Here is a 20975-nt window from a genome sequence, read left to right as displayed (position 1 = left end):
AGTGGGGGCTGTGGCAGACATGGAGGAGAAATAGTAGGTTTTAAGTATTTATTTAAACACAAACAAAACAATAAACAAACAGCACGGCTAACACACTCACACAATCTCTCCCTGCACAACACTTCAACACACAGTGCACCTTCCTCCCTTATATTTGTGACGTGACTTAATTAATTTCCCCCTCTCCCTCCCGTGTGCACATTCCAAATGTGAACAATGAACACATACCCATTCACACTGAACACTTCAAGCACACACACACACACACACACACACACACACATGCACACACTCTGTCACAGGGCCCCTTAAATAAGTACCGCCCCTCAACCCCACCCCCACCCTGGCATGAAAAGCTAGCTGCACCACTGAAGGCATCAACATTCTATCAAGGACATGAAGAGGGTTCTAAATTAAGGAAAAGTCTGTTGATAATAAATGATCTGCCAGGTCGAATCAACCCTTGATATATTGATTTAATATAAAAGGTAAATATTTGCTCTTCTTTTTAAAAATACAGTTCTGGTACAGTATAAACAGAATATTGAACAAACTACTATGTATGTATGACACATTTGGAAATGTTGATAGTACCATGTATTACTTGTTCTATAAAGCATATTAAAAGCATATTTTAAGCATTAATTATGTGCTTATGAACAATTCTAAGCACCAAAGCCTTCTGGAAGATACCCAGAAACTCAAGGAGGCTAAGAACGTTCCCTTTCAACATAACAGTGGTCTAGTTCAGCTTGCAGATTGTTACACTGGAATTTACACAAGGAAGCCAAAACCCAGGATAGAGTGGCTCAGTGAATGTGGTTTGGAATGTGTGCAGGAACATCATTGAGTCCCCAGAGACTCCATAAAATGACAGGGAGGCGGCAGTAAAGTCCAGATACACTCCTATTCGACGGCGGTAGGGAGCAATTATTTCAATTTTCTTGTTATTATGCCGGGCAGTATAAATGGAATCAGAGCAGTACAAACTACAGGAGATGTCATTGCGTCCAAGGACACAGGCATACTGCCCCACTTTCCTGTTGATTCCTATAAAAGCATCTGCCCCACTCCACTCAACCTCCCAGTAGCAGCGAGTTCCAGACAAACTCTCTCTGCAAAGCACCTGGGTCCACCTGTCAAATCTCTCTGGGTGATCAGGATATCGCTGGGCTTGTGTACTTCGGGTCACCTTTCTGTTCCCGTCAGACAGATGGAGTTTTCTATGCGCTGTGTTGGGGTCCAGTGTCAGTTGACGGGAATCTGATTAAAGAGAAGAGGACAGTTAGAGAAAAGACAGTTGGAAAAGCCAACTATATAAATGGGTACCAAAATGAATTTGCCTTGCAGCAAACCTGGAAAAATCAACTATTTGAATTTCTTTTTTTAAAGTAAATATTATTTGAAAAAATATAACTATGTCAGAAAGAAAATATTATTTGAAGAAATTTTAATGTATTTTGTGGAAAGTAAATGTAGAATAGCATTCAACAAATTCTTCTCAATTGTTTTAAGGGCCTATTTTGAAGTTATTGAAATGAACATATTTATTTAGCATTCTGCATGTCAGAATGCCACCATGAGTTAATTACTGTTTGTGCAATTATAAATTTGAAAATAGTTTAAAAATAAAATACTTAAATGTATTTAAAATGATTTTACTCATAGCACCAGCATTCATGATAAATATTTAAATATCCTAAGCAACATACGAAGAATCTGACCCTTCCTCACCAACTACTTCATGGAACTCCTCGTCCAGGCCCTGGTACTCTCCCACCTAGACTACTGCAACTCCTCCCTGCGCCCGCCACCTGTCCGCTCCAGCTCATCCAGATCTCCGCTGCTCGCCTGGTGTTCTCTCTGCCTCGCTTCTCCCACGCTACTCCACTGGCTCCCGATCATTGCTCGTATCCAGTTCAAGACTCTTGTACTCGCCTTACGATGTCTTGAACAGACTGCACCCAGCTACCTCCAGACCCTCATCTCTCCCTACACCCCCACCCAACCTCTCCACTCCGCCTGCACTAGAAGACTGGCTGTACCTTATCTAGGCTCCCCTGCCTCCAGAGCCTGCTCCTGCTCCTTCTCCACCCTCGCCCCGCAGTGGTGGAACGACCTTCCTATAGATGTCAGGACTGCCCAGTCCCTGACCACCTTCCGGAGCCTCCTCAAGACACACCTCTTCAGACAACAGCTGTAAAAACTCAACTCTTCCCTTCTGGACAATATAGCACTCTGCCTTTAATGCACTTTAACTTGCACTTATCTGCTCCCTATTTTACTGTATTTAATCCTGCACTTAACCCAGTCTGTAGTACTTTGTATTTCACTTGCACTCGTATCTAACCCTGATGTAACTATCAACACTGTTATCTGCTCTTGAACTGCCCCGATATCAAATCGTACTGTGTTTTGTATTTGCTCTTATTAGGACTGAAGTCATTGTATTTTGTATCTTGCTCTTAATTGTACTGCAATTCTTGATATGTATATTTTTTTGTATATAACTGTAAGCTGCCCTGGGTAAGGGCGTCTGCTAAGAAATAAATAAATAAATAATAATATAAAGGCAACAGAGAGACAGCCAATCAGTGCAGAGAAACCACACAGAAATTCTCATTGGAGCTCGAAGTTTTTCTGTGCACAAGCGTTTTAAATAATAGTGTCATATGTGGTTTGCTTTTTGTGAGTGCCCTGGCTGGCACGCTATTTATAATGGTTAACAGTATTTAAGTACTGTATGTTTTTTTTAACAGTAACAGTTTTTTTTTCTTGCCATGTCATGTGACCATTGTAAACCTCAGCACCAGTAAGATTCAGGAGGTTCCAGTGCCTATGCCAAAACATATTTAAATATTTTCAAATAATTTACTTTTTTAAATATTACAACTATTTGACATAGTTCCTATTTTTAAATAAAATATCAAATGTACACACAGTTACTAATAAATAATAATTGCAGTCTTCAAACTCCACCCTTCTCTGTTCTCTGCTGTTAACTCAAAATGAAGTGACACATCATTCAATCAAACAGACTTACATTTTAAAAACTCAGCTCTGGTCCTTGGCTCTGGATCCTGTAGACTGTAAACTGCAACTTCATTCACTGGGCAATGAAAAGAGAGAAAAATAAACGTAGTGACTGAATCTGCAACAAAACTGCAATGTTTATATAGCCAGGAATGTGCAAGAGGTGTTTATTAATAATTTAAAAGCACTGGATTAAAGAATGTAGAAACCCTGAGGCTTGTTAAACAATGAATGCCTTCCTGCCTTTTAACAGGGGTGGTCAAGTCCAATCCTGGAGATCCACACTCCTGCAAGTTTGCACTTACCTCGAAATCCTCAATTGTTAAAGGTTCAGGGGAAAACCACCACAGCCTATTGATCAAGTAATTAGTTGAATTAAGAAACAGAGCACAGATAAATAAAATAAAAGAACCTCCTGTGGCTCATGAAGACCAGCCAATCAGGAATACTCACAGTTAAGCACAGTGAATGCCAACCTCTGTACCAATTACCAAACCTCTCTGAACGAGCAGAGTAATCAAACAAAATAATCCAGTTTATAAAAAAGGGAATAACTTTCTGCTTAGCTATATAAAATATATTTGTATATATAATATATACATTGATAAAAAACAGAATGTTTGGATGCTGTACGCTGATTGGCTGTTGAGGGGCTTTCAACAGTGCATTAAATAGTTTAATGCACGGCGGAACTTATTTTTGTCTAATTGTAGTTGTAGACAATTAATAATTTTTTTATCCCGGTTGGGATAAACTAGTATTGTATTTGATGTTGGAAATGTTGAAAACCTCCTGTTTGACCTTGTCTCATGGACTATTTTTTCTCCAAAGCGGAAGAATATATAATAAAATTGTTTGTTTTTTTTTTAAATAAAAACATATCATTTTTTCTATGTTTTATGGTGTCTGTTTTATAAGTTGGGATAACACACTCCAGGCTTGTGGGCTGTGTTGCATTAACATATGTCTTTGTTGATATGTTTGTTGATAGCAGTGTGGAGTGGTGGTTAGAGCTGTGGACTCTTGACCAGAGGGTTATGGGTTCAATCCCAGGTAGGGGACACTGCTGTTGTACCCTTGATCAAGGTACTTTACCTAGATTGCTCCAGTTAAACTCCAACTGTATAAATGGGTATTTGTATGTAAAAAATAATGTGATATCTTGTAACAATAGTAAGTCGCCCTGGATAAGGGCGTCAGGTAAGAAATAAATAATAATAATACTTCGCTTCATGCCTCCAGCCCACCCACAGCCGTATGTTAATGCAGTACACTCCACGCCTTGTCGTGTGTTATCCCTTACATATAAATAGGTTTCACACCAACCTGTTTTAGTCATTTTGCTTAATTCCCCCTTGCAGAAGTTCTCAATATGTTCCTTAAGTTCAGCCACAACTTTCCTCATCGTCCCAGAAGAGATGTTTGGATTGACAGTAACGCTGGGTAAATCTCCAGTTACAGGAGGGGCACAGAGAGCCTGGAAATTCTACAACATGAAAGTGGAGAAAATTAGTTTTCAGTGAAACAGAATGGGGTCCAAAACTTTTCTGGGGAACACCAATGGTCTATTCAATTGGAAAAGACTGTCTGAAACCACACTCCTAATTAATTTCAAACTTTCTTCACAGCAGTGAGTTTACCTGTAGAAAATGGATGTGATCCTCTGTTTCTGAAAGCTGTTTCAGCTCAGCATTTCTCCTCCTCAGCGCATCAATCTCCTGCTCCAGTCTCTTTATGAGTCCTTCAGCCTGATTCACTGAAGCCTTCTCATTAGCTTCTATCAGCACAAGAACCTCAGCGCGGACTCTCTTAATGGATCGGATTAGCGCAGTAAATATCATCTTACTTTCCTTTATTTCTGTCTGTGCTGTGCAGTGAAGTAGACAAAACATCATATTATTTAGAATGTATATGCAAAATACATAAATACACAGTGGCTTCCTGTCAGTTTCGAACTGATGCTAACATTTTACTTTTAACTTATAAAACCCTTAATGGATTAGCACCCATTTACCCAAGGGTAAATACAAATATATGGGAGGAAGGGACTTTTCCTATGAGGCTCCTACATTATGGAATTCTCTGCCTTCTTTTATCAGAGAAGCTAGAAGTCTTGCTGTTTTTAAGTGAAGATTGAAAACGTATTTATGTTCAAAAGCCTTTTTTTATTATAGCCTTTCTATTATTAATATTCATTAGCACTGTTTTATTATGTTGTGTGTATGATGTTGTTTTATTATTTTTTAATATCACATTTTTTCAACGCATGATTGGAGACTTATATAAAATATCCTTTTTATTATTTTAGTTCTGCTATATCTATAATGAATGTTTTCCTGTGCTGTGTGTATCGTGTTTTTGATGGTTTTTGTGAAGCACTGTGATGGAGTCGTTGTTGTTATCTTTTTATTATTTTAGTTCTGCTATATCTATAATGAATGTTTTCCTATGCTGTGTGTATCGTGTTTTTGATGGTTTTTGTGAAGCACTGTGATGGAGTCGTTGTTGTTATCTTTTTATTATTTTAGTTCTGCTATATCTATAATGAATGTTTTCCTATGCTGTGTGTATCGTGTTTTTGATGGTTTTTGTGAAGCACTGTGATGGAGTCGTTGTTGTTATCTTTTTATTATTTTAGTTCTGCTATATCTATAATGAATGTTTTCCTATGCTGTGTGTATCGTGTTTTTGATGGTTTTTGTGAAGCACTGTGATGGAGTCGTTGTTATCCCAGCTGAAGCAGGTAGGCAGGCAGGTGCGGCTCGTAATGGAGGCGCGGAGACACAGAGTTGCGGTGAACACACACGCACTGGCGCAGTATTTATTATCAAACAAAAGACACACTCGGGGCCCGTTACCAACAATGGGAAATGTACCGAGAAAAAAACGTACCTCTCCAAAACGAAATTAAAATGTGCAGCTCCTCACAGAGGCCTTGCAGCAGCCCTGATCACACTGATCAGCTGGTTGGTATACGCGCTCCGCCGAGACACACCTACCAGCTTAATTAACAGCTGATCTCGGACAGAGCGAGCACATACAAGTGCTAATCCTGTCTGATGGTTGGGGGTTCAAATCCCCTATATAAATGGGTACCAGAATTTGTATTATAAATGAATGTGATATCTTGTAACACTTGTGTCTGCTGAGACTCTAGTCCACAGTGCCACAGGATCTTCTGGATTTTACCCTGATTAAATGATTGTTGTAATTGGTCTGAATTTCCATTTGTTCCAGGTATTTAGCAATTGATGATTAAGAGATGCCTACAAAACATACTGCAGGATTGAGGCCCTCCAGGACCAGGGTTGTCTACCTCTGTGCCAAGAAATCAAATAAATCTGTATTTAGGTCCACATTGGCAACTTCAACTACAAATCTGTTAGGTTTAAATGTTTAAACGAATAAATGATAACGTTTTAATAAATGTTTAGTATTATATTTAATCAGTTTATACTTGAGAAAAACACAGTGAAAAGGAAAGAACTTACTTTTTGATTGCATCACTGTTAGGTTCATATGATTAAAAAAGTCTTGCGATGTGTCAATACCACTGATTTTGGATACCGAAACGATACAAAGAACCTCTTTTTAGTTTTGAAATAAGCATTTCTGAATGAATGGGCAGTTTTTGGTAACTATTAAAAAAGTTTTTGTTCTTCATATTGATTTTTGTTCTTGAGTTTCACTGAAGTGTAGCCTACTCTTCATATCATTCGTATTGGATAACTGTATCTCGTTGAGTACAGAAACATAAGCAACGTATTCTTAACACTGTATGGAAAGCTGAGTGTGTCTGTGCCTCTTAGTCTTATAGTTGAAATGTTGTGTGTGTCTGTGCCTCTTAGTCTTATAGTTGAAATGCTGTGTGTGTCTGTGTCACTTAGTCTTATAGTTGAAATGCTGTGTGTGTCTGTGCCACTTAGTCTTATAGTTGAAATGCTGTGTGTGTCTGTGCCTCTTAGTCTTATAGTTGAAATGCTGTGTGTCTGTGCCTCTTAGTCTTATAGTTGAAATGCTGAGTGTGTCTGTTCCTCTTAGTCTTATAGTTGAAATGCTGTGTGTGTCTGTGTCACTTAGTCTTATAGTTGAAATGCTGTGTGTGTCTGTGCCACTTAGTTTTATAGTTGAAATGCTGTGTGTGTGTCTGTGCCTCTTAGTCTTATAGTTGAAATGCTGTGTGTGTCCGTGTCACTTAGTCTTATAGTTGAAATGCTGTGTGTGTCTGTGCCTCTTAGTCTTATAGTTGAAATGCTGTGTGTCTGTGCCTCTTAGTCTTATAGTTGAAATGCTGAGTGTGTCTGTTCCTCTTAGTCTTATAGTTGAAATGCTGTGTGTGTCTGTGTCACTTAGTCTTATAGTTGAAATGCTGTGTGTGTCTGTGCCACTTAGTTTTATAGTTGAAATGCTGAGTGTGTCTGTGCCACTTAGTCTTATAGTTAAAATGTTTAAATTATTAAAATAAAAAGTCTAAATGGTATTGGTTAGCCCTGTGCTCCATACTCACTTTCAGTAAGTGCACAGCCTGTTTCAGCTCCCCCAATTCTTTCAGTCTCTCCAAGATTCTCTGTTGTAGTTCTGCCTGCGTCTCTCTCAGCTGCTTCTGTGTTCAAAAACAGTGACATTTTTGATGTGACATTGGGTGAGATCAAAACTCTAACTTTTTGTAAGCTGAACCATTTGAAAAGTCAAATTAAGCAAATTATTAGTTCAATTAAGGTTTCAATGAAGTACCCGAGAGCTCGGTTGGAACAAAAGCCACTAGGACAGTGGGTCTCCAGGACCAGGTTTGAGAACCCCCACCAGGACAGTGGGTCTCCAGGACCAGGGTTGAGAACCCCCACCAGGACAGTGGGTCTCCAGGACCAGGGTTGAGAACCCCCACCAAGACAGTGGGTCTACAGGACCAGGGTTGAGAACCCCCACCAGGACAGTGGGTCTCCAGGACCAGGGTTGAGAACCCCTGCTCTAGTGCATTCGATCCCTTTCAATTCGAAGACGACCACCAAAAACATTATGTATGGGATATCCCTGCCCATTGGGTAGGTATTACAGAGCTCTTTATATCAGAGCTGCCAATAGGCCCCTTCCTGGGAAGACACACTCAGTCCCGCCCACCGAGGGATTAAAACCGTCATCCTGAGGAAGCTATTTCTCTTTTTGCTTCTCAAGATGGTTTGGTAAGACCTCTGTGTTTAACTGAGCGTTGTTTGTAAAAAGAGCTGGCTGAGTCGACTGCAGTTCCCCTGCATTCGTGCTGAAAGCCGGCTTGTCACTTTCCCAGAATCAGTGACTCCTAACTGAAGTTTCTTTTTCTGTCTTCAGCAGCCTGCTCGCTTGTCTTGCAGGCTGCCTCCTTTGTTACTGTCTGTCGTGTGTGAGCGACTACCTGTGCAGTACTATAAGAAGCGTGTGTGTGTGTTTTTTCTTTCTAAAAATTACACTCTTGGGAGAATACAGTTCCTCCAGGCCTCGCCGCATCCCCGCTGTCGAGTGATTCCACCAGCCGCCGACTGGGCAGCTGGATTAGGCCTTGTTTGTTTGGCTGCCGCTGCACGTCCCCGCCGGCTGCATAGGCACACCTACCTCGGTGAGTTAGGCCTTTCATAACAAATAATAGTGTGTTCTCCCCCAACTGTTTTTCGCTGTGTTTGCTGTTTGCTTTTCAGCTCGCCCGCCATGGCTTCGGCCCTTGTGTCTCCCTGGTGCATACTACGCACTGACCAGGTGTGTGACTACGTGGTTAGGGTAGACATCGTTGCATAGCTGCCCCCCAGTGCTTCGGTACCTCGGTGCGCACGGTGCTCGGTGCACAAAGTGCCTATATATCCCTCGGCTCTCTGGTATGCATGGGTGCTTGTTGCAACTGGTGCACACTGTGAACCCGGTGTACACAATGTTCGGTGCACGTAGTGCTCACGCTACATGGTGCAATCAGTGCCTGATATGCATGGTGCTCAGTACAACCGTAGACGCTGAGTCTCCCATGGCCGAGCCATCAGCTGCGTATTCTCACCGCATACCTGGATGGCGTGCTCATGGAGACCCCGCTCCCACAGCTGGTGGCCATGGAGCTCTGCCTCATATCTAGTATGCTGCTCCAAATATCCGGCCTTCAAGGGCAAGCCCTAGGCTGACCAAATGTATACCCAGGGGATATCGGCGCGTCTAATAACACAGCCTTATCCGCATCAGGTACCCGAGCTTGTGCCAGACATTGCTGTCTGCAAGCTACCACCCCAGCATCAACAGCCCCAGAAGAAGCCCTGAGGGCCTGCGGCCTCAGAACCCCTTTACTGTACAACAGCTGCAATATTGGCTCGCTTGCACCTCAGACTCCTGGGTGCTCGCTACCTTACACAACGGTTACGCGTTGCAGTTCCGTTTGGGACCTCCCCCCTTCCGAGGAGCCTCGCACACTTTCATTTCGGACCCTCATCAGGCCTCGGTACTTAAAGAGGAAGTGGCCGCCTTGCTCTGCAAGCGAGCCATCCGTCTCATACTGACCAGCTCTTTGTCTGTTACGGTATCCGGACCCTAGGACAGCCCCTCTCAAAGCAGCGACTGTTGCATTGGATTGCTGACACAGTCGCTGAGGCTTATGACACTGCAGGCTTACTCCCACCTGGGAGAGTAGCCGTGCACTCTACTAGAGGGTTGGCTATATCTTGGGCTCTCTTCAGAGGGGCCTCGTTGTCTGATATATGTACGGTGGCTAGCTGGACTACGCCGCATACCTTTTCCAGGTCCTCGGTGGGCGGGACCGAGAGCGTCATCCCAGGAAGGGGCCTATCGGCAGCTCTGATATAAAGAGATCAGTAATACCTACCCAATAGGCAGGCATATCCCACACATAATGTTGTTGGTGGTTTCAGGGAACCAGGGTTACAGTAAGTAACCTAACGTTTTCATCCTTTTTAACCTGATGATGACACACCAGTAAAAGTTTAAAAAAAGCGACCTACTTTAACTTTGACCATATCGGTTAATTGAGACAAGTCTGTTTTGTTTTAATGATTATTTAAATTACTCCCAGTCATGGGTACTGGATTGCCAACAAGTTTTAAAATAATCTGGTAAGAATAACTGCCAAATGTAATCTACTCAACGGCAAACTGCTGCCAGCAACAAAACAATACAAAAGGAAACTGGCTGCACAATAACTGTCCAGAAGAAGGAACTTCTTCAAACTACAAGTACAGAATAGTGGCTGCTTTGAATGTGCTGCATATTTTCTTTTTGTCAAGCAATTAACTGAAGCAGCTTTCACTTGAATGTTCAGAATATTATATTAAATATGCTGTTTGGAAATACGTGGTTGGCTTGCAGGGGATTTGTTTTTTTTACAGATAAAGATTTAACTATAATATCTTAAAGTTCAACTGAAATATGATTTATGATTTTATACAGAGAAAATATTAGAAATATAAATACTACTAATTATTGTTCCACAAACTTTAAAATAAAATCCTGAAATACATTTTAATCCATAATAGTTTAGGCAGAGAAAGTAAAAGACACTGTAAAAAGATGTGCTTAATCTCCCTGGGAATCCTTCCAGGATATATAGATTATATTTAAAAATCTCTTGCCTGTTTCGCTGTTCTTTCTGTGTCAGCTGAGACTGTGTCGTGGCTCTTGTGTTTTTTATCAGCACACAACCAGCAAATGCACATCTGATCAGTTCTGCAGAACCCATCCAACATCTTCTGGTGTTCAGCACAAAGCTTTTGATCCAGATTTCCAGTTGCATCGACCAGTTTGTGCCTCTTAAATGCAGCAGCTTCATAGTGTGGCTTGACATGTGTTTCACAGTAAGAAGCCAGGCACGTCAAACAGGATTTTACAGCTTTGAACTTTCTCCCAGTGCAGAAATCACACTGTACATCTCCAAGTCTAGCATAATTCTGAGCAGGAGGAGGCTTGAGTCCTGTCTTCTTTAATTTCTCCACAACTTCAGCCAGCATGGTGTTTCTGCGCAGAACTGGCCTTGGCGTAAAGGTCTCTCTGCACTCAGGGCAGCTGTAGATTCCTATATGATCAGTCTGATCCCAGCAGTTCTTAATACACCCCATACAGTAACTGTGTCCACATGGAATAGCGACTGGGTTCTTCAATATATCCAGGCACACTGGACAGCTAAAGTGGTCCTCTCCAACTAGAATATTTGCTTCTGCCATTTCTGATTCCATGAGAGAGACGATTTTACAACAGAAGAAGCTGAACTGTGCCCTCTGGTTTCCTGGAGCGGTGTGTGGCTCTGAGAGGCGGGGTTTGAAAAGCAGGCTGAGCTGACACAGTGTGAAAGGCGCAGAGAGGAGAGAGTGGGGGATGTGACTGGAGTTTGAGAATGGCTCTGTACAAAGAGAAACAGATCATATGTCACAGTTCTTATCCATTTCTCTACAGGTTTATAAGAAGGATAGAACTTCAAACATTGGATTTGTTGTGTCTATACCCTTTCTGGGAAAATAATGCAGAACATGTTGTATTAGTATTTCATTAAATGTAAACACCTCAGAATCAAACAGCAGTACAGTACGTACTGACAGCAGCCCAGTATATTAATTCCATTTCACTTATCAATATATCAGTATATCAATATATCGTAAATATGTTTTAACTTTGTTGACTTGCTTTTTCTAATTTTTCTTGCATAAAAAGCAGCACCCCATTTAAATTCGTACTGCGGATGGTAATTGCTTCTCATCAGCTTGTCTCCAACTCATTTTATGATTCTTCCTCTCCTTTCTCAAATGAAAATACACATCATCAGTGATGTAACCTGAGGTCATCGGGTGTTTCTGGTCTTTCAACATCATACACCCTCACCCAGGCGACCCAACCGGGGTTGATCAAGGCCCGACTTGTGTCCAAGTAGCATGTCTACTTCACCCACGGGTCATTCCTCTTGATCCACAGCCACCTAGAGGCTCTTTCAGCTGCCTCTATGGCAATCTTAATGGCCTTCCTCCTGTTGGCCCCTGTGATGCCAGTAGGCTATAGGCCCTGTAGAGGGATTGTCCAGCGAACCCTCTGCAGCCCACTTCAATGGGCTCACACCTTGCTCTCCACCCCTGACTGCGGCACTGCTCCACCAGGTCCTCGTACTTTGCCCTCTTTCTTTCATTGGCCGCCTCAATGCGATCCTCCCAAGGGGCTGTGCGCTCAAGTAAAATTACTTGCGTGGAGGTTTCAGAAAGCAGCACAATGTCTGGCTAGTGTCGTCACTGTGATGGTGTCTGGGAACTTAAGCTGCTTTCCCAGGTCAACTTTCAACTCCCAGTCTTGAGCTGTTGCGAGAAGACCTGTGGAAGTTCTAGCAGCTGGTGTTGGCTTTTCCCCAGCTCTGACAAAAGCGATGGCCTGCTTCGCTGGTCGGAAGAGCTTACAGTGGCAAATTCCACTGCAGATGGCATCTGCTATGGCTCTGAGCAGCAGCTGAGGATGTGCTCAAGGGTTCCTCTCTTCAGGCACAGAAGGCATGATGGTGAATCGACCTTGCCCCAGCAGAACAGGTTGGATGGGCTTGGTATAACATCATAGACTGCCTGGATCATGAACTTGATGCAATGGGGCTCGGCCTTCCAAAGCCCAGACCATGTGACCTTTCGCTCCACCGCTTGCTCCCATCTTGTCCAGGCTCCTTGTTGCCGCATTCCAACCATCCTGCTTGCTCGCTCCTCCTCGACTGTTGCTCGCACCTCCTCCTGCACTAGCTTCTGCCTGTCTTTCCCTTGGGCCTTGTCGTAGCGTGGTGTTATAATGCTACCAAGGCCAGCTCTTCCGGGAGTCACCGTGCACACCAGCATGCTGTGCTGTAGCCGTGACTCAGCCTGCTCCACTGCATCCTGAGCCCTCCACTTTCTCCCTGTCCTCACCTCTATACCGGCTTGGGAGACTTTTGGGTCGCTTGACTCCTTGTATTGCAGCACCTCCCTTGTACGGGTCAACATACAAACCCACTGCATTGAAAGCATCCATGCCCAACAAAGGACTGCTACAACTGAACACCTTGTTTGCTAAAATAAAAACCGCTTCAGCAATATTTAATTTGCGCTGTATTATTGCGCAATTCGTGTGTATATGGTATAACAGTATGATATTAATGCTTTGTTTTTAATTGTTTTGTATATTTGTGATGTGTATTGTGCAGTACGAAATAAAATGAACAGTAGCCTAATCCTAACGGAAATTGCCACATAGAGTCCCCTCACAGGTTGCAATTCGTGTTTCATAAAACTTTCGCAGGGCTGTGACGTCGCAGATTTTCACTAGAAACCTGACAGCAGTCGCAGGTAGCAATTTCCATCGCAGATCCTGTTTTATGACATACCATGGCGCTACTAGCTAGCTGTGGAAATGTACACTTTATTGATCGGATTTCTCAGGTAAAACATTCTGATGACAATATGTCTCTGTATTTTATAACCACCCCCCCACACACCACCACACACCACACACCACACACCACACACCACACACCACCACACACCACACACCACACACCACACACCACCACACACCAACACACACCACACACCACACACCACACACCACCACACACCACACACCACACACCACACACCAACACACACCACACACCACACACCAATACACACCACACACCACACACCACACACCACCACACACCACCACACACCACATACCACACACCACACATCACACACCACCACACACCACCACACACCACACATCACCACACACCACACACCACACACCACACACCACCACACACCACACACCAACACACACCACACACCACACACCACACACCACCACACATCACATACCACACACCACCACACACCACACACCACCACACACCACCACACACCACACACCACCACACACCACCACACATGACCACACACCACCACACACCACACACCACACACCACCACACACCACACAACACCACACACCACACACCACACACCACACACCACACACCACCACACACCACACACCACCACACACACCACACACCACACACCACCACACACACCACACACCACACACCACCACACACCACACACCACTACACACCACACACCACCACACACCACACACCACCACACACCACATACCACACACCACACACCACCACACACCACACACCACCACACACCACCACACACCACCACACACCACACACCACACAGCACCACACACCACACACCACTACACACCACACACCACACACCACCACACACCACACACCACACACCACCACACACCACACACCACACACCACACACCAACACACACCACACACCACACACCAATACACACCACACACCACCACACACCACACACCACCACACACCACCACACACCACATACCACACACCACACATCACACACCACCACACACCACCACACACCACACACCACACATCACCACACACCACACACCACACACCACACACCACCACACACCACACACCAACACACACCACACACCACACACCACACACCACCACACATCACATACCACACACCACCACACACCACACACCACCACACACTACACACCACACACCACCACACACCACACACCACCACACACCACCACACATGACCACACACCACCACACACCACACACCACACCACACAACACCACACACCACACACCACTACACACCACACACCACACACCACACACCACCACACACCACACACCACCACACACACCACACACCACACACCACCACACACACCACACACCACACACCACCACACACCACACACCACTACACACCACACACCACCACACACCACACACCACCACACACCACATACCACACACCACACACCACCACACACCACCACACACCACCACACACCACACACCACACAGCACCACACACCACACACCACTACACACCACACACCACACACCACCACACACCACACACCACCACACACACCACACACTACCACACACCACCACACACCACACACCACCACACACCACCACACACCACACACCACCGCACACCACACACCACCGCACACCACACACCACCACACACCACACACCACACACCACCACACACCACACACCACTACACACCACACACCACACACCACCATACACCACACACCACCACACACCACAAACCACCACACACCACACACCACCACACACCACACACCACACATCACCACACACCACACACCACACACCACCACACACCACACACCACCACACACCACACACCACACACCACCACACACCAACACACACCACACACCACACACCACACACCACACACCAACACACCAATACACACCACACACCACACACCACACACCACCACACACCACATACCACACACCACCACACACCAACACACACCACACACCAACACACCAATACACACCACACACCACACACCACACACCACCACACCACACACCACACACCACCACATACCACACACCACCACACCACCAAACACTACACACCACCACACACCACACACCACCACACACCACCACACATGACCACACACCACCACACACCACACACCACCACACACCACACAGCACCACACACCACACACCACTACACACCACACACCACACACCACCACACACCACACACCACCACACACACCACACACCACACACCACCACACACACCACACACCACACACCACACACCAACACACACCACACACCACCACACACCACACACCACTACACACCACACACCACCACACACCACCACACATGACCACACACCACCACACACCACACACCACAAACCACCACACACCACACAACACCACACACCACACACCACTACACACCACACACCACACACCACACACCACACACCACCACACACCACACACCACCACACACACCACACACCACACACCACCACACACACCACACACCACACACCACCACACACCACTACACACCACACACCACCACACACCACACACCACCACACACCACATACCACACACCACACACCACCACACACCACACACCACCACACACCACCACACACCACTACACACCACACACCACACACCACCACACACCACACACCACACACCACACACCACCACACACCACACACCACACACCACACACCAACACACACCACACACCACACACCACACACCAATACACACCACACACCACACACCACCACACACCACACACCACCACACACCACCACACACCACATACCACACACCACACATCACACACCACCACACACCACCACACACCACACACCACACATCACCACACACCACACACCACACACCACACACCACCACACACCACACACCAACACACACCACACACCACACACCACACACCACACACCACCACACATCACATACCACACACCACCACACACCACCACACACTACACACCACACACCACCACACACCACACACCACCACACACCACCACACATGACCACACACCACCACACACCACACACCACACACCACCACACACCACACAACACCACACACCACACACCACTACACACCACACACCACACACCACCACACACCACACACCACCACACACACCACACACCACACACCACCACACACCACACACCACCACACACCACACACCACTACACACCACACACCACCACACACCACACACCACATACCACACCACACACCACCACACACCACACACCACCACACACCACCACACACCACCACACACCACACACCACACAGCACCACACACCACACACCACTACACACCACACACCACACACCACCACACACCACACACCACCACACACCACACACCACCACACACACCACACACTACCACACACCACCACACACCACACACCACCACACACCACCACACACCACACACCACCGCACACCACACACCACCGCACACCACACACCACCACACACCACACACCACACACCACCACACACCACACACCACTACACACCACACACCACACACCACCATACACCACACACCACACACCACCACACACCACAAACCACCACACACCACACACCACCACACACCACACACCACACATCACCACACACCACACACCACACACCACCACACACCACACACCACCACACACCACACACCACACACCACCACACACCAACACACACCACACACCACACACCACACACCACACACCAACACACCAATACACACCACACACCACACACCACACACCACCACACACCACATACCACACACCACCACACACCAACACACACCACACACCAACACACACTACACACCACACACCACCACACACCACACACCACCACACACCACCACACATGACCACACACCACCACACACCACACACCACACACCACCACACACCACACACCACACAGCACCACACACCACACACCACTACACACCACACACCACCACACACCACACACCACCACACACCACATACCACACACCACACACCACCACACACCACACACCACCACACACCACCACACACCACCACACACCACACACCACACAGCACCACACACCACACACCACTACACACCACACACCACACACCACCACACACCACACACCACACACCACACACCACCACACACCACACACCACACACCACACACCAACACACACCACACACCACACACCACACACCAATACACACCACACACCACACACCACACACCACCACACACCACACACCACCACACACCACCACACACCACACACCACCACACACCACCACACATGACCACACACCACCACACACCACACACCACACACCACCACACACCACACAGCACCACACACCACACACCACCACACACCACATACCACACACCACCACACACCAACACACACCACACACCACCACACACTACACACCACACACCACCACACACCACACACCACCACACACCACCACACACGACCACACACCACACACCACACACCACCACACACCACACAACACCACACACCACACACCACTACACACCACACACCACCACACACCACACACCACCACACACACCACACACCACACACCACCACACACACCACACACCACACACCACCACACACCACACACCACTACACACCACACACCACCACACACCACACACCACCACACACCACATACCACACACCACACACCACCACACACCACACACCACCACACACCACCACACACCACCACACACCACACACCACACAGCACCACACACCACACACCACTACACACCACACACCACACACCACCACACACCACACACCACACACCACACACCACCACACACCACACACCACACACCACACACCAACACACACCACACACCACACACCACACACCAATACACACCACACACCACACACCACCACACACCACACACCACCACACACCACATACCACACACCACACATCACACACCACCACACACCACCACACACCACACACCACACATCACCACACACCACACACCACACACCACACACCACCACACACCACACACCAACACACACCACACACCACACACCACACACCACACACCACCACACATCACATACCACACACCACCACACACCACACACCACCACACACCACCACACACTACACACCACACACCACCACACACCACACACCACCACACACCACCACACATGACCACACACCACCACACACCACACACCACACACCACCACACACCACACAACACCACACACCACACACCACTACACACCACACACCACACACCACACACCACCACACACCACACACCACCACACACACCACACACCACACACCACCACACACACCACACACCACACACCACCACACACCACACACCACTACACACCACACACCACCACACACCACACACCACATACCACACACCACACACCACCACACACCACACACCACCACACACCACCACACACCACCACACACCACACACCACACACCACCACACACCACACACCACTACACACCACACACCACACACCACCACACACCACACACCACCACACACCACACACCACCACACACACCACACACTACCACACACCACCACACACCACACACCACCACACACCACCACACACCACACACCACCGCACACCACACACCACCGCACACCACACACCACCACACACCACACACCACACACCACCACACACCACACACCACTACACACCACACACCAACACACCACCATACACCACACACCACACACCACCACACACCACAAACCACCACACACCACACACCACCACACACCACACACCACACATCACCACACACCACACACCACACACCACCACACACCACACACCACCACACACCACACACCACCACACACCAACACACACCACACACCACACACCACACACCACACACCAACACACCAATACACACCACACACCACACACCACACACCACCACACACCACATACCACACACCACCACACACCAACACACACCACACACCAACACACCAATACACACCACACACCACACACCACCACACCACACACCACACACCACCACACATCACATACCACACACCACCACACACCACACACCACCAAACACTACACACCACACACCACCACACACCACACACCACCACACACCACCACACATGACCACACACCACCACACACCACACACCACACACCACCACACACCACACACCACACACCACTACACACCACACACCACACACCACCACACACCACACACCACCACACACACCACACACCACACACCACCACACACACCACACACCACACACCAACACACACCACACACCACCACACACCACACACCACACACCACCACACACCACACACCACCACACACCACACACCACATACCACACACCACACACCACCACACACCACACACCACCACACACCACCACACACCACCACACACCACACACCACACAGCACCACACACCACACACCACTACACACCACACACCACACACCACCACACACCACCACACACCACACACCACCACACACCACCACACACCACACACCACCACACACCACCACACACCACACACCACCGCACACCACACACCACCGCACACCACCACACACCACACACCACACACCACACACCACCACACACCACACACCACACACCACCATACACCACACACCACACACCACCACACACCACAAACCACCACACACCACACACCACCACACACCACAAACCACCACACACCACCACATACCACACACCACCACACACCACACATCACAAACCACCACACACCACCACACACCACACACCACACACTACACACCACCACACACCACCACACACCACACCACAACACACCACACGCCACACAACACCACACACCACACACCACCACACACCACACACCACACACCACCACACACCACACACCACCACACACCACACACCACACACCACACCACAGACCACCACACACCACACACTACACACCACACACCACTACACACCACACACCACCACACACCACACACGACACACCACACACAGTATACTTTGTTTTTTACAAAGGTTTTAAATAATTACAAAACAAAAATTATGTATTTAATGATGTGTGACCCAAAGTTAAGTGGGTGAAAAATAACAGTAACTGAGGCAAGGTCAAGTTGTAAAAACAAACACGGTTTATTTATTAAATACAATCATATACCAAAGTACCGATTTATTCAGTATGATAATAGCATTATTGGGAAGATTGCATTGCTAAACTGGTGGAAGTGCCGTGCAGCAATTATTACGTTATTAATAATAATAATAATAATAATAATAATAATAATAATACAAACAAAATTAAATGTGTACAATAAATAATTTAAATAACACACAAACGTGATACAAATAAATAAAATGGACCA

The 20975-nt window shown here is 46.9% G+C and overlaps 1 protein-coding gene and 1 pseudogene across 1 annotated transcript; both read right to left on the bottom strand.

The window, feature by feature from the left end:
- Positions 1-456: 456 nt before the first annotated feature.
- On the bottom strand, positions 457-11292 carry LOC131707217 (tripartite motif-containing protein 16-like). The gene is made up of 7 exons (XM_059009445.1): positions 10626-11292; positions 7537-7636; positions 4964-4974; positions 4674-4895; positions 4360-4519; positions 3044-3109; positions 457-1263 (listed from the first exon to the last, which is right to left on the bottom strand). The coding sequence occupies exons 1-7, from the start codon at positions 11223-11225 to the stop codon at positions 743-745; spliced, it is 1680 nt and encodes a 559-aa protein (XP_058865428.1). The 5' UTR covers positions 11226-11292; the 3' UTR covers positions 457-742.
- Positions 11293-11919: 627 nt separating this feature from the next.
- Positions 11920-12989, bottom strand: LOC117401184 (uncharacterized; annotated as a pseudogene).
- Positions 12990-20975: the final 7986 nt, after the last annotated feature.

This window comes from Acipenser ruthenus, chromosome 39 (assembly GCF_902713425.1).
Source record: "Acipenser ruthenus chromosome 39, fAciRut3.2 maternal haplotype, whole genome shotgun sequence".
Taxonomy (NCBI): Eukaryota; Metazoa; Chordata; class Actinopteri; order Acipenseriformes; family Acipenseridae; genus Acipenser; species Acipenser ruthenus.
This window is presented reverse-complemented; position numbering and strand designations above follow the sequence as displayed.